The following is a 17,094-nucleotide window of genomic DNA, read 5'->3' as shown; positions in this document are numbered from 1 at the left end:
CCCTACACTCAGTTCCTTATTCTCATTATTCCCTCAGGCTGGAACAAGCATCTTCCTAGCTCCATAGTAAACTGATCTGTATTAAAAATGCCATGGATTTCTTTGGTTTTGTTTACTGCATCAGCAGTGGTACTTGTGCTGGCACAAGCAAAGTGCCTTTTTGGTAATTTATTATTTATTACGTAAGATTTATCAGATCATTGACTCATGCTTGTGGGGTTACACTGCAATTCTGCTTCTCATAAATGCAAATTCCAGAACTGAATTCCACAAAGAAAGGATGGACATTATTCAAAACCAGTTTTGCATCACTCTAGAGGCTGCTTTCCATCACTGTGCACAGCACTCGTACTCACGTGAAAAGAAGCCGTCTGTACGTGGTTGTTGGAAAACTGCAAATTCATTCTGGCTTTCTGCATGCTAATTTATGCAGACAGGCCCAAAGCTGTCTGCGTGGAACAGGACCAAAAGACTTTGTGCTAAAATATGAAGTGTATATATAAAAAACACCTAGCAGTGGCTCAACCCTTATCTTCAGAAACATTTGGAGCACAGGGCTGACGACTATGCTATGCAGACTAGTGCTGGGGAGAGAGATCTCGTGATGCGTCTGGGCAGCTCCTTGGCATCCCATCTCCCAGAGGGGGCCAGGGTGCAGGTGCTGGAGCCCTGTCTGGGCCTTCACACTGTCACATCACTGCAGCGTTGGTGGCAGTTGCAGGCAGTGCTTATGCTTGATACAGAGTTCTCATCTACCACAAATTATGCCCTCCACATGCCCCACTACAAAGGACAGGCACTGGTTTTATTTTCTACCACTCCCTCTCCCCCCCAAAGATTCTCAGAGCTGTGCTGGTGTTATCTCTGGTGGTAGCAATCCACACCAGACTCCAAGGTCAGTGTTGTTAGACCAAACCAGCTACTCCAATCCAATACCACCTGGATGTGCACAGAACAGAGTCAGTATCTACCTCGTCAGAGAAGGTGCTGGAGACTTGACAGTGCTTCTCAGAGGAAGAAACAGACAGAGGAAGTCTAATAGAAGTTTCCCTTATGTACAACAGGAATATTTTTTATACACAGAAGATGCCAGTAAGAAGATTTTCAAATTCTTATAGAAAGTGGAAAAGTTCTGAAGAAAGGGGTTTTCATTACTATGGAAAACCTCACATTTTATAAGCAAACTGAAAACCATTAACCTTCTGCCTCAACATTTTTAAATGGAAAAAATAGTGGATCAATCTCCTGCATTATTCCAGTACAGTATGCAGGCTGGAAACACAGTAAGAAGCAGCACCACCTGCATTATTCCTTTAGCATAAGCCACCTTTAAAATGGGACAACAGGAATGCTTCGACACCTAGTTTATACTAACCAAAATGCACGTACACTTATACATGCAGAAGAACTTTGCAAGAACTGCTAAAACCAAATGGATGTTGTAGGGTTTAATTTCTTCCATCTACATGAGTCTACAGTTATAAAAGTCTCACCTTCAAACTTTACAGTACATTTACATCAGCAAATATCCCACAGCTTTCCTCACTCCTCCACTTCTGTACAAATCATATACAGTAAAAAGCTTCGGATTTGTTGTACAAACATAATTTTACACTTTAATACAGATGAGAATACTCTCTGGCACCTCACTTGCCTCCATGGTGCCTTTGTGTTACAGTACAGAGCACATTTGATCCATGCTTCTGGAATCTTCAGCGTAACTCATATGGACTGATCCACAGGCCACAGCTTCTGCAACTCCAAAGTTTTAAATAATGAGGAAATCTACCACTTTTGTATAACAATCAACAGTTTATTAATGGATATGGTGAAATTTTAGCTATCCACCAAAGATGTGTAAAAAATTGTCATGAAAGTAAAAATAAATAAAGCTGTTTTTAAAATCAGTCTTGTTTTACATCTCAGTTCAGAATGCAACATTTAACACAAAACTGTCATTGAAGTTTTAAAGAAGTCTACTGATATTCAAATTACAGCTTTTATGACAAATCTGATGAGAACTGAAACTGATTTGGTTTTAGGTTTAAAGACTTTCACATTCAAATACAGTGTCTCGTTTAGCACAACACTTCCTTTGACAGTGATGGGCAACAGTGATGACATATTGCTGTATTCCGACATAAGGCACTATGATATGAATATGCCATACACTTGCCTTATGTCACATATATCCGTTGCTGACCAGTGACTTCTGTCAAATACAAAATGAAAGAGTTTCAGAATGCAGTGCATTTTAATGAAGGACATCAGGTGAAGTCTTCCAGCAAATGTTTTGAAGACATTTTGAAATACAAGCCTACATTTTAACATAAGCTTTTGTCATGCTGCTTTGTTTTTGCGACATCACTGGGGGGGAATAGACTCATCATCCATCACTAAGTCCCAACACACATCCTCAACCATCCTGCTCTGTTCTTTTGCAGTCGCTGCTCTTCAGACGAACTTGACCCAGGAACTTTGCTCAAGTTCTCCTGCAAAGGCGGGTACATTCACAGCAGTCACTCGCTTTCGTTCTCCTTCTGTTTGGCACCTGTAAGCAGAAGAGGAAAGCACACGTCACTTCCTGAGCACAGGGCACTTGCCTTCTGGGAGCCCACTGCTTGCTCTGAATGCCACAATTCTGCCTGACAAAGGCACCAGAACCTCCGTACTGGGTACCAGCTACAAAGCATCTACTGCAGGACTGCTAAAGGCCAATGTAAAACAGGGGGAGGAAGCCCTCGAGACCATCATTGCTTCTAACTTCATTGGCAAGGTAGACTAAGGAACTCTTCTGGGAAGCTACTGAAAGTGGCTTTGAAGATTCTTCCCAGCACAAAAATTTATTTTAAAAATCCCCAACCAAAAAGCCACACCCCAAATTTGCCCAACAGCTTAGAAACCAGGCTTCATCATCGTAATAGCCTCCAAAAATGAACTCCTGCTTGAGAACAAACTAGGCAAGAATTCAGTTTAACTACACTCTCTTGAAGGACCCATTTTTCTTGGCTCAGAGGCAGATTTCACCTACAGTAGGGACCCAAGAGCAGCAGGGTTTTTTTTTCAGGACTGTACAGCATCTTCTCCCAGTGCCCAAACTAGCTTCATGTTGGGCAACAAATGACTGAACCCTATGGTGAGCTTGGCTTCAGCATCCAACTCTAGAGAGCAAAAATCTCTTGCCAGCAGCCTGGAGCTAGTACTTGTATAATCAAACACTGAAAGATACATTAAACACATCCAGTTTTCACATCACAACTGGTACTTTCTTCCCCCTAATGTAGGCTGGTCTTAAGTCCTGCCAGCCAACAAATTCTCCCTCCTAGTCTACAAAGAGAAATGGGTGTAATATGTCTGGTTGCTCTTACACATCCACTTTAAGTGGAAAATCACACTCCAGACTCTACAAACTAGGTCTACATTGTAGACATCCTCAATTCATGAGACAAATCCCAATCTAAAGTTGGGCAGCAGCCTGTGGAACTGCAACCTAATGCCTAAACTGCTCCTAAAATTGCCTTCCCTCACCTCATCTCTTCCAATGGCATAATCCTGCCTGCTCTGTAGCCCCTGTACTCAGTACTTAAGCCTCTTCTGTGAGCCAGTTTGGTGTGCCAAGCTGACAAAAATTCCACAGCTTTTTGCTGGCTCAGCTTCCTGTTAGACCAATGAGTTAAAGCAGCTCCCAGAGGGATCTCACAAGCATAGGAGCTGCCACACACTACTACCAGGAGCACATGGCCCAGAGTATGGGAGCAGGAATTGCCCTTTTGAATTGCAGAACACTTAAATAAGCTCAGAGTTGAAATTTAAGTGTCCATGGAATTTCAGTATAACAAAGCCCATGGTTTGTCAGTATCTAGGTTCATCTTTTCAGTCTTTTCTCCATTAGCAGTAAGTTCTGCTCTGCTGGGTTCCTTCTGCCCTCCAGTCAGGAGGGAAACTGCCTCCTCTGGCTGGAGAGACCACCTGCCTCTTGGGAGGGACATACACCCAACCATTCTCCTTGCAGGCAATGAGCCTGTTTGACCCAGGCCTTTAAGCCAATGTCTCGTGCTCAGCCATACCTTTCACTGAAAGCTGGCTTACTTGTTCTTCCAGGGCACTAAAAGGAGCCAGATGCACTGACCATACCTCCAGCAGTATCAATGATTATTTCTTTTCAGAGGAGAAATCTTACTGTTTTAAAAAGCTAAGTAACTTTTTTTTAAAAAAAAAAAAAGTCTACAGAGAAGTAAGATTTTCACATTATCATATTCTCTGTCAAGTAAGAGATCCCAGCTAAGCTCACGTCCCTTCTCTGAAGGATGTATCCAGCTCCATTTGCTTAATCTGACTTCTTTTTTTGAGGTAATCCTCAAAAATTGTAATCCTTAAGACACTTTTGTCTTCCTCACAAAACCAAAAGAGAGCTTTGCTTTAGTTCTTGTGACACTGAAGTCATTTATGTGGTCAAAACGACATTACAATTTAAAACACAAAGCAAGTTAGTAACTTGGGCAAAACTTAAAAAACCAAACCAAACAAAAAGTCCCCTAAACCAGCCCCCCTCACCAACCAACATAAAATTAGCAGAAATGAATCTATTGTTGGATAGTCTTATGAAAAGGAACCTGATCGTGTTAGTAATACACTAGAGATTTCTACTGGAATAATTCTGGTGGCCTGGGGTGCCATCTCCAACCTAACTGTGCCAACCAAAACCCACAGCACAGCTGGACAGCTGCAGGGCTCTGAGGAGGTGCCTTTGCAGAGCTCATGGAGAGCACAGCTGCATCCACACCAAGAGCACTGGGTCAGAGTACAGAAATTCACCAAAGTAGGGATGTTCCCCTTTTGTAAATGTGTCTATATATGCAGCATTCAACTTCATCCATTTTTCCTGTTAAGATGGTAATCAAGACCTTTTTTTCTAGATAAGACACATGAACAGCAATGATTGTTCACTGGATAATGCACACTTTGTGACCAAAGACTGACAGTTAATTTTTGCCAGCTTTTTTTCTGAAGAGAAATTAATGGTGCATTTAAAAACTATGATAAAGCAATTACAAAAGTTGAAAATCAAAAAGTTTGTCATTGTCCCGTTAGAACCACCAGGGTGTACACACCACCACGTGACTTATGGCCAAGGTCAGAAGGCAACATCCATACCTGCTGGTGTGAGTACCAAAGCTTGTAGAATGTCAGAAAGGGAGATGATACCCACAATGCTATCTGCTTCATTCACTACCACCAAACGATGAACCTGCAAGCAGGAAAAATATCTTGAGACATATTTATCTGATTTACAGTAACAGCTAAAGCAAGGGAAAACAAAAAATAATCTTGATGTAATCCAGCATGAAGACCAGTAGGAAAAATAGTTCAAAACATTAGCAATATCAATCTCACAGCAATCCTTGAATGGTTTGGAAGGACCTTAAAGATCATCTAGTTCCAACTAGAAGGCAGAGACATCTTCCAGTAAATGAGGTTACTCCAAGCCCCATCCAACCTATCCTTGAATGCCTCCAGGGAGGGGGCATCCACAACTTCCTGGGCAACCTGTTCCAATGTCTCTCAACCCTCACAGTAAAGAATTTATTTCCAGTATCTAATCTAAATCTACCTCTTCCAGTTTGAAACCATTAACCCTTGTCTTGTCACTACACTCCCTACAAAGAGTCCCTCCCCACCTTTCCTGTAGACTCCCTTTGGGTACTGGAAGGCTGCTTGCCATGAGGTCTCTCTCCAGAGCCTTCTCTTCTCCAGGCTGAACCACTCCAGCTCCCTCAGTCTGCCTCCCTCAGGGGAGGTGCTCATTCCCTCTCATCAGCTCTGTAGCCCTCCTTGACACAAACATGCTTGCCCTACATAGCTGAAAACCAGTGCATGTTTAGAAAGCACACAGCTATCTCACATTGCAGCAAAATCACACCTGAAGTGACAGCTAAGCCAAGATCTAGGTCTTTAAAAAACACTTTTGCTCTCAAGAAGTGGCACTTGCTTCAAACACTTCCCCTCAATTTACAGGCTCTGCTCAACTCTGCCTGCCATCTCAAAAAATAAAGATGCAATAATAGAATGAGGCTTCCTTCTGAAAAATACTGTCTCAGGGAGAGGCACAGAACTAAAACTTCTTGTATCCTGACATGTCCAAGTTGGTTTTAACCTAATTTTTCTTGTAGGGATACACAACTGAAACCAAGTGCCAGGTTGGCTTTTCAATCCTCATTTTGCATGAAGACAGAAAAAAAGATTTGACTTCTTTGTGCATACTCACTGTAGAGCTAAACACACAGATGCAACACCCAAGAAAGATTCACCAACAGCAAGACTGTACCTTTAAACAATGATCTTCAGAATTCTCTCTCTTCATTATTTTAAGTTCAAATAAACAGACATAATAGTGAAGAAAGTGAAAATAATTTCTCATCTTCTCAAGGAGGTGATGGCAAGAAAGCTGCATCAACCCTGATCTAACAGGTATGCTAATTTACAGGTGAGGTCAAGCACTTCACTGCTAGTCAGACACCAGCAAAGATCTGAACAGTCACACCCTCCTGACACAGGGAGGAAAGAAAAAGGGGAATGGAGAGAAAAAGTGTTGTATTTTCTTCTTGCTGAAGCTACATTAGTGGTATCTTAGATGGGGTTATTAGTTTTTGTAGATGCACATATTTAATCATGTTATTCTTGTCTCAGCATAATGAATTCAAGAAAAATGGACAATGTAATTGTTTTATTTCCAGTAAGATCAAGCATTCGTCTGGCAGCTAAAAATAGGTTGTAGTTTTGACTGACTCATTTTTACATATCATCTCACTATGTTTAGACTGAATCAAAGGGTAGGAGTTGTTCTTAAACCCCAAATGACTAAAGCTTCCTAAGATAGTAGTAATGTTAGCCAAATTTGAAATCTGTGTATCAGCAATGCTAAAATTATTCAGCTTCAGGAAGAAAAAAAATCAAGCAGATGCAAAAAGTTACAAGTAAAAATTGCTTAATGGAGGTTCTAAGGTGTTGGTAATAAAGTGGGAATTTTATGTATATCAAGTACATGTGTGGTTACAGCCCTGAAGATGAAAAATAAAAATCTTGTAGTTGAAGTTAAAACATCTAAACAGAGCTGATCACACCTTGGAGACAACTGAAGCTGGCAATAGTGGTTTTCTCTGCAGAGGGTCATAAAGGGGAGAGGGAGGCAGAGAGAAGACCTACATAATCATCCACCTCCATGTGTGAGGAAGTTCCCAGTCCTAACAAACAAGATAAACAGCACCAAAAGACTGGAAAGCACACAGATTAATCATTTCCAAAAGTGGTTAGGGAAGCTTTCTGCACAAGAATTTATCTTTTGGTCCTGTTTCACAGTATGAGAGCAGTGCAGGACTTGGGGTGCATTAACTAGCTGTACCCATTACATTTCCTGGACAGTATGCCAATCAACCTCACTACGAGCTGGACAGCTTCAACAATTGTCTGCAAAGCTTATGGCAGGCTTGGAAGCAACTGGATTCTTTCAAAGTTCTGCATTCTGTTCAGTTAATGTTATAAAACAGAAACTCAAATAACTGAGTATTGCTACAGGTGTACTGTACAATATTTTGCACCTCCCTATAAACATCTATAATCCAAGTCTACAAAGCAAACTGATATCCAACACGTGTACTTGGGAAAAAAAAAACAAACCACCTTTCACCAAGGAACCAAAATAACTTAGAAAGGACATTTCTTCTATTTGTTAGTGTGGTAATATGTGTTTTAACTTACAGTAAAGGGAAAAATAAAAAGCAAACTCACCTCAGCCTTCACTATTCTATCCACAATGGTCTCCAGTGTTTCCAGCATACTACATTTAACAACACCTTCAAAATACTGAGAACGGTGCTGTAGGGCTTGTGTCACCGTGATATCTAGGTTATTATATGTTTTTTCAGCAGCAAGATTCTAACAAAAAACAAAAACAAACCCAAGGCACATTACATGGTTCAGTACTTAGTGATAAAATACAACAAAGTACTCAGTAAAGTAAATATTTTGGCATGGAGCAGATACACATTTCTGGTATCAACTGAGTGTATTCCAAGTCACATATTAAAAAACAGATGCTCTTCAGCTTCAGTTTTTGGGAACAGTCAAACATGCAATTATTTTATATCTGACAGAGTGGGTTAATTGATAAAACTGTTTTGTGATATGCATTAGGCCAATGAAAATCTCCTTACTTTGCTATCTGGTGTTTGTATTGATGTCACTCATCCTACTTTTGTCATAAGCAGCAAGTGTAAAGAAGTTTTACAGGATTTAGAATATACTTGAAGAATCTACAATGTTTTGTTGCTTGTTTTTCATAGGATAAGGGAGGACACCCACTGCTCTGAACAACACCCATGACACAGATCTTATTAGAGATCTAAGAAGAGGACAAATCAAAAAATTTTCTTCAACTTCCTCATTTATGGGCTCAAACTCCCTCTCCTGGACCATGCCGGCACTGCCATTTGACAAGAATTTTCTCTGTGTATGTATATAACAGTTACTATAAAAATAAATTAAAACCTGTCAACACCACAGAAAGTAAGAAGATGAAAAGTGTTCATAAGCTGACATTCTCAGCTTTAATTTTAACAAAGAACTTCATCCAGACCAGCAAAAGCTTTCTTTCTAGGTGAGACTATGGTGGTATTTTGATAGTGTTGGCACCTATTGATTTTGTCTACTGAAGCACTGAAGGAAGAACAAAGACAGACCTCTAAAATGAAAACACTGGCCCAAGCAATAAAATTATTTTTTGGATAGAATATACTGTGATTGGTCAAGCTTTTGGACTGAATATGGGAAGAGAATTTAAGAAGATCATGAAGATAGAAGCACTTTCAGTTAACTCTAATTCCTAATGAAGGTCATTAGGAGAACATAAGAAGCCTCTGCAAACTGAAGTCACCCTACACACAGGGACTAGCACAACACCAAGGTAACTGTAGACCATCACAATTCAGGTCCCTCCCAAGAAGAACCTGAAAATGCATTCAGAACTCTATTGAAATGAAAGAAATCCATCAGCTTAGCCAGCTGTATATACAGGAATAGCTGAACACAGATTTAACTAAGCATATTAAACACACAGTTTGAAGTTTAAAATTACCAGTTGAAACCTGCAAATTGTGTTTATTGGAAGATCTGATTATAAGTGTCAACATTTTTTTTCCTCCTTTTTAAGCTTGATGATCAGGTTGAAGCAGACTGCTGAAAAACCAGAAGCTTCAGAGGCTCTACGATTTAAGAATAGAATCTCCCCTCCTTCCCCCTTCAATAAGAAAGCTAGAACATGACTGAAAAATCTCAAATAATTGATAAATACCCTAGCTCCCATATTACTAGCCAGGAACAAGCAATTATATCCTGTAACAATTATATCCTATAGCCTTTGTGGGTTTGTTTTTTTTTTTTTTTTTCCCTGATCCAAATACATTTTTTTTTTTTTTCCTAAAGAAATAATCCAACAACTCTAAAAATCCTATAATTTTTGTTGCCCAGTATTTAAGATGAGCAAAGTAGTGAAAAAAAACTTCTCCCTTTTGGTGTCTTTTTGAAAAAGAATAGGAAATAAAGGAAACACATCCTGCCTCAAAGTCTAGTGCAGTTCCAAAATAAATTGAAACACCGAACCCCCCAACTGCAAAATTTCATTGTCTTTGATGTGTCAGATCCCTCTCACTAGAGCTACTGTCTGTTCCCTGACCAGGATCTTACACAGTGGAGAATCCTAAAGAACAAAGACAAATGCCTAGAAAGGACAGGCAAGAACAGTGATACTGTGAAATTTCCAGTGTTAGGAGCACTGCTTGTAACCAGAGATATTTGTAACTCTATTTATATGTTTAAAGTATTTCCATCTGGGACTATTCTCCATATTTCTGAAAGCATTTAATACAGCATTTCAGACATCTGGATTCTTCATTAGCACCAACAGGCTGGTGGAATAAGCAACTTAGGCATTTAAATATCTATGAAGTAATGTAGCTATCAGCAGTTCCCATTAGAAGGCAGGTGCATACAGCTGGGAGGGAACAGGGATAAAAACCCCTGAATATATTTTTCAAGTTTCTGAAAACAAGAAGAATAGGAGAACCCCTGCTCTCTGAGGCTGGCAAATCATGGCATGGATCTGACTATGCTGCTGCATTCCTGAGGAAAAACCAGAAACAGTGATCTGAAATTAGATCTAAATCAGAAGGGACACAGATAGAATAGTCTCGAGTCAGAGACACAGCAAAAATGGACCAAGTAGTTTTAATTCGCTGAGCAGGCCAAGTTGTGCAAAGTGCCCAGACTGCTTGAAGAAATCTGCATTCTCTGTGAAAACAGACTGTGAACTGGCAGCAGCTGAGAAAAGAAAATCCTACCTCTGAAACAGAAACAAACATAAAAAGCCTGGGCCCTTTTTTTGTAAGAGTACAGCCAGATCTAATTTTGGGTAACATCCAGAGCAGTAGATGCCTGTGTGCAAGCACTAGTACTAAGGATATCTTAAAAAAAAATAATTAAAAACGCTGGGCAGTGTGAACTCAATCCATTTTATTCAGTTTAACTAAAGCCTAAGGATCAAAGTAGCCAAAATTGACATCTAAACAAACTAATTTGCAAACGTTTACTAAAGTATTTATAGACTGTAAGAGATATACTTACTATTACATCAAATTTGGAATAAATATCTACAACTTTTCCTAAAAAAAAAAAAAAAAACCAACAAGTTAATAAAATTCTTGAAATACAAAATCAGTTTTCTTGCTTCCTTGTTACGTTTGTTATAATTCCACAGAAAGAAAACAGACAAGTCAAGAAGAAAAGATGGAAAAAACCCCAAAGAACCTACCAAACCATGAAGTTCTTGCAAGCCCATCAGCCTACATCTTGTATAAGTATTTCTTTATATTCCCATTCTCTCCCTAACTTTTTAAATTTTTTTAAAAACCATTTCTTTCTCTTCTTCCCCCCCTGCCCCCAACATCACTCCAGGGCTCAGCCCCATTTACCTTACCCCAGTTTTGCACCCAACACACACCTGACTCGTCCACAACAGGTAACGCCGATATCCTTCTGTCTACAAATATATTCAAGGCTTTTATGATAGGAGTGTCTGGATGTATGAAGGCAATGTTGTGGTAAGTTCCTATTCCAAGTTCATCCAGGTTCTTCTTCATAAAGGCAGGCTTTGGCATCTCTGACATCTAGGGAAGTCAGCATCAATGCAGTTACAGTACAGTTTTCTGCACCTAACAGGTTTCCATAGGACTGGTTTATATATTAGGAAATTTGAATTTACTCATCCATTTACAGACCCCACACGACTGTCACAGATCATTACAGTCATCTGCTACTACATTAACATGTAGCCAAAACAAGCTCAGATTAAATTAAGACTCTGCAACTAAGTTTTTTTGCTCATTTATTTTTGTAGCAACCCATCACCAAAAGCTTTTGATCCTGAGCTATGTAATTCCCACTTAAATGAAAGACAGAAGACAACAAAATATACTAGATGCTAAATGCTTTAGTGTGAATTACTATTGCTTTGTTTGGCCCCCTATGGATTCTTTACATGACTAACATGCTACAGTAACCTACAATAACCTTGCCCCTGTGAGACAATTTTTTCTCTTCATGTGAAGAAGCTTCTGAAGCTAAGCAGATCTTCCAGAAAGGACAGCAAATTACTCAAATAGAGGAGAGAAGTCCTTGGTGCTTAGGTTTCTTTAAATGACCCAAAGTAAAAGGTAACACAGAGGTCCTACAACAAACTTTAATTTCTTTGTTATCAAAAATAAAAAAAGATACACACAGACAACATAGAAGTTTATCAAGAAGTTTCTGTACTAAGACTTACGTTACTTAACATTAAAGACTTCTACTGGGTGGGGGTGGACAAAATCAGTTAAGTACAACTTTAAATACTTACAAAAAGCTGGAGGAACTTGAGGATTCTTTTATGGGTAAGTATATAAAGTGCATTTCCACTGACTGGGTCTATAACTGGCAATCTGTGGATTTTGTTTTTGATCAATGAATATACAGCATCAAAAAGGCTGAGGAGAAAAACCAATATTTTAAAAAATGAATTCTAGCTGGCAAGGAGTAATGTCAAGTAATACACACACAGATTGACAAACCCCCATGAGGTACATATGATAATTATTTGCAACATCATTCATGGTACAGAAAACTGAAATTAAGGAATTTCATATTAACTTTTAGCAGCTGGTAAAACATACAATATGTTCACAAACATCTAAAAGCAGTAAGAAAATGTGATGAGATGCAGTAGAAAGTATAGCAGAACTATTTCTTCACAAGTGTAAATCATTTTTGCAGTGAGTGCTGTGCTCACAGTATCCCTGCACTCAGAATGGATAGTTCTGTTCAGAGATAGACTGTTCTTGCACTTAATGCATCTCAATCCCAAACTTCTATAACATTTTCATAGGTAAGTACATATATGCAATTAAACCAAAACAATTATCTAATAATTTCACTGAATTATCATTGGGGATTAGCAAGAAGTTGTTCTCAGAACATCTGAAACACACCTCTAGACACTGCAGACTACGCCTGAGCAATACTCCAACCTGTGCAAATCTGTTCCTCCTGCAAGTAACCTTTCCCCCTCTTGCCCCTTGGTCCTAGTGAGACAGCTAACCACCAACTGGAATAAATTAGTAAGGAATAAAGTTAGGAAAACTTTAAAAGCCTAGTTGCTAAAGTAGATTTCTTCCCATATACACTAAACTCCATGTTCTGAGTTCACTACAGGGATGAACCATCCCCACTGGATATACAAGGGGTGAAGATTCCCAACATTGCACTGCAGATTCCACTCCTGGAGTAATCATTTAACTACTAAGTGCTGCTGTCTGATTGTCACAGAAGCCAAGTCCACTTTTGGATCAGGTCTTAAGGAGACTTGCTATATCCTTTTACACATGTTCTACTGCATCTTCTCTATTGCAATACTTCTCTTGCTGCACCTTTGACTGAATACAGTTAAACTAGTTTCTGGTCTTAATGATACTCTTCACAGCCAGCTCCCATTCAAAACCCATTCCTTACAACTTAATTGAATGGCTTATTCAGGACTTCCTGGCAGTTTTACTGAGGATACAGCATATCATTGCTTCAAGGTAGTCACAGCTCCTTTCACCAGTTTCCTTTGATATGACATAAGCAATCCTATTCCACAAACTGAAAGCAAGAATTAAAACCTTGCTCTCTGGTTTAATGATTACTCCCTCAGGCTGTTAAGCAGTCAGCTAAAGCTCTCTCTCAAGTTACCTTTAGTAAACAAGGTATAACATCAGTTAAACTATTTCTTTCAAATTCCACCAAGGAAAAAAAGGACACAATCTATTAGCTCCTTTAGTCAAGGGAAGATACTTGTATTGAACTGTAAGTTTTCAATTACTATGATTGCTGAGAGTAAGACAGCTGAAAGGCTCAGGACAACTTTTGATTTTCCTGAAATATACCTGACTTACAGACCAGCTTGAAGGGTCATTATGTTGCTTTTTTTCATGGTTTGGGGCAATTTTGATCCATGTTTAGTTCATTTATCAGAACAGTTACACTCATAAAAGACAAAGGCTTAATTAAAAAAAAGATCTCATTTGCAATAAAAAAGCTCCTACACCTTCTCGATTTTGTTGAGAGACAGTCCATTATTGTACTCTAGTTTACAATACAAATTGTTTCTTATTACATAAGGAACCATCTTAAATTCAGTGTTGAGATGGATTTAGTTTATACCAAGTTAAGCATATTGAAAAGCAAAAGCCTACCTTGCATCTGGGGAGATGTTCACTAAAGGTTTAAATGTCTCTTGTAAATAAAGCTCTGTGTATAGAAAATTAACAGACCATTAGCACTTTATAGGAGAAGATTAGCTTTTTTATGAAAGCATTTTATGAATTAATTTGCACAAAATTAAGCAGAAGGAAGAAAGCAATATGTACACATGCTTCAGTCATTCTACTGGTTATGCACATTCCTCTATATTGACATTAAGACAAGTTTTAAAAGTGGGAATGAACTGGTTACCACCAGAGGTCACTGCAAGAACAGCAAATAATTCTTCACCAGTTTCTCTTCTGTGAGGGTCTGCTGCATGGAGTACTTCTATATGCCATGAAATAATGTGTATTTTCCATAAAGCTTCCTCCCTGCATTCAGCACTTCTGTTCACACCCACCGTGTTGTACAAATATCTAGTTGCCTCCTGCAACTCACTCAAGCACAGCTTGCTGCTCATCCACCAGTTCCCTCAACACAAAGGGTCACCTACTCATTCTGCACCTGCCTCAGGCATGTTTCCATTCCACATATACTCATCAACTCTACAAACACACATGCCACCTTACTCCAGTTTCTTTCTTTCTTGCTTAAAGAGCAAGATGGTACCAATAAGGAATGAATGGAGAAGTAGTGTCTAGCTCAGATCACTCTAGTCCATGTACTGTTTCAAATACAAAAACAAGCAGCAGGAAACAATGGACAACCTTTTACTATTTCTGCTCTTGTTAAAAAGTTAGTGGAGAGTGATAAGCTAAGTCTATGATCAATTAAAAACATGAAAAAAATACTGAAAAACATTAGAACACACCAAATTATCAACCAAGTAGTAAATATTCTTACCCCTCCAGGTTTCTATCTTGTGCTCCTCCAATTCATAAATCTGAACCTACAATAAGGAGATAGAAAGTTTAGCTTGAAGTATTAATTTGAAACCCAACATCGCTAACAATATTATAAATACCTGAGTAAGTTCCTCACATTTCATTTCAGCCACTCTTAACAGAGTAAGAGCAATCCAGAACAACATGTCTTGGCAATAACAAGAAAGGGCACACTCCTCCTCAATGCAGAGTATCACACTGCACCCATCACTTCAGGGGACAAGAAAGATCTTTCACCTTCCATGGGTTGTAGTCTACTTATCCCCTAGACTCAAAGGCATCTCCTCAGGAATTTATCTCACCTAAAACAATCATGCCAGAGTAAACCCTCTGATGATTCCTCACACACTCAAACCAGTAAAAAGCTTACCCTGATCACTTCTTAATGCTAAAAGAGATGGATTCTGCTGTTGCTCAATGGCAAACAAGCAACAGCACTTGGGCTTAAGGTGCACCAGGGAAGATTTGGACTGCATATTGGGAAGAATAACTTTACTGAAATTCTGTGGTGGTGAGGCATTGAAACAGGCTGCCCAGGGAGGTGGTGGAGTCACCATCCCTGGAGGGGTTCAAAAAACAAAGACGTGGTACTCCAGTGGTCATGGAGTGTTGGGTTGATGGTTGGACTTGATGACCTTAGAAGTCTTTTTCAACCTTAATGATTCTATGAATTACTGCTCTGTTCAATCAGAACCACCAACACCGTATTCTCCCTATCAAATTTAGTCTTCTACTAAATGTTACATTCTTCAAATGTTTAAGACACTGAATCTAAGACATGCATCCTCTTAGCACTTCCCCTGGGCCAGCAATGCTGCCCATCTGACTTGTGCTCTGCTGGTTCTGGCAACCAAACAGGGAAAAATCACAAAAGTTGTTTTAGTTTTCCACTGGTTTAGCTTCCTTAACTGGCTCACAGAAAGGACAGGCAAATGATACTTGATAAAGGATGTGGCAAGCCTGAAGCTTATAATCAGATCAGCAATACCATCAAACCAGGCTCAAGAGTGCAGTCTTTGAGGTTTCAAACAAAGCAAAAACAAAAAGAAAGCTGAACACGAGACAGTCACATTGTCAATTTCCTGCTGTTCAGCAGCTATTTCACAAAGGTCTTTGTCAGAAGATTGTAGAAGCTTCCTACAGTAGCTCCTTCCATCTTGCTAATGGTTTCCTAAAATGCTTCAGATGTGAAAGGCACATTTCTCTAAATGTATCAAGCTGCAAGCTAGCCAGTTGTAATAGTAACTGTACTCACTACAGCCTAGGCTAAGTGTGCCTGCCATCCTGTACACAGCTCTTCTCTGTCAGGTACAAACACTGCTGAAGCTCAAGAGGTTATAGGTGAAGGGTAGAAGTCCCCACAAAGCCTACTACATTTATCTTTGAGCTAAAGGAGAATAAATTCCTCCCTGGAATTAGCATCCTTTGCAGACTGCAAGGGAATGTTAAAGTCATACTCTGTAACTGAACTACTCCAATATTTCATTTCTGGCTAACATAAAAGGTACCTATATAAGTTAATCTTTTGGGGAACCTCACCAAAGGTAGTTAAAACGAAGTGCAGCTAAAGATCTACTAAAGTGATTAGAAAAATAACAGATTGCTTTAGATACTGGTGAAATGAAGCTAAACCTAGTTCTTGGACCACAGTATAGGAATAAACTACCCAGATGTCCCACATCATTTAAAGATAATATCTAGTATACCACCAGCAACATGCTTCACACTGTATGGATTGTGATGCATTTTGAAGGAATGGCTAAAATATCTATAATTATATTTCCAGCAGAATCTTACTTATTAGGACTAGAGGGTTCCCTGATGGAACATTATTTTTGTGGTGTTTTATACAAGACTGCAACCATAATTGGTAGTATTGAGGCTGCGGGTCATTACAATCTGGGAACCATTTTAAGGAGGTTACCAGTGTGCAATCACTTTCATTTGCTTCTCCCCTCACCCCCTGTAAATCCCCAGGGGAAAAAAAAAAAAAAAAATTCTTTAACAAGAAGAAAGGACAGTGCACCACTCCACTGGCATCTGACAAGAATTTAACTACAAATTCTAAATATTAACATGAGCTTCGAAAAGGCAAACCCATCTGATTCATTTTTTTTTTTCCTGCTGCACCTAACTGCTCTTATTTTTCAGCTAGTGAAACACAGTACATGTGTTTTAATTGGTAGAGGGGGAATTGTGATTTGACAGGAACAAGAAAGGGATGTAAATGTTTGTGTGAACATGCAAGCTAGAGAATTTCATCAACTGACTGCCAATGGGAATTTTAAATTACAGTTAATTGGAACCTACTGATCTCCAACTCATTGTGTAACTCAGCCATGTAACTAAAATATTTGCATATATTTAACTAGCTCAACTTCTT

At 39.1% G+C, this 17,094-nt stretch overlaps 1 protein-coding gene across 1 annotated transcript in view; it reads right to left on the bottom strand.

Moving 5' to 3' along the window:
• Window positions 1-1,435: 1,435 nt before the first annotated feature.
• Window positions 1,436-17,094, bottom strand: part of PRKAG2 (protein kinase, AMP-activated, gamma 2 non-catalytic subunit) — a 28,148-nt gene continuing 12,489 nt past the window's right edge. Inside the window, exons 4-11 of the mRNA XM_008945857.1 lie at window positions 14,671-14,716; window positions 13,818-13,872; window positions 11,945-12,071; window positions 11,051-11,216; window positions 10,675-10,712; window positions 7,786-7,932; window positions 5,155-5,248; window positions 1,436-2,551 (exon numbers count right to left, since the gene is read on the bottom strand). Of these exons, the coding sequence (XP_008944105.1) occupies window positions 2,520-2,551; window positions 5,155-5,248; window positions 7,786-7,932; window positions 10,675-10,712; window positions 11,051-11,216; window positions 11,945-12,071; window positions 13,818-13,872; window positions 14,671-14,716 (705 nt within the window). The 3' untranslated portion in view covers window positions 1,436-2,519. The remainder of the gene's footprint in view (window positions 2,552-5,154; window positions 5,249-7,785; window positions 7,933-10,674; window positions 10,713-11,050; window positions 11,217-11,944; window positions 12,072-13,817; window positions 13,873-14,670; window positions 14,717-17,094) is intronic.

This window comes from Merops nubicus, unplaced genomic scaffold (assembly GCF_000691845.1).
Source record: "Merops nubicus isolate BGI_N331 unplaced genomic scaffold, ASM69184v1 scaffold1008, whole genome shotgun sequence".
Lineage (NCBI taxonomy): Eukaryota > Metazoa > Chordata > Aves > Coraciiformes > Meropidae > Merops > Merops nubicus.
Note: the sequence above shows the minus strand (reverse complement) of the source record. Positions and strands in the feature narration are given on the sequence as shown.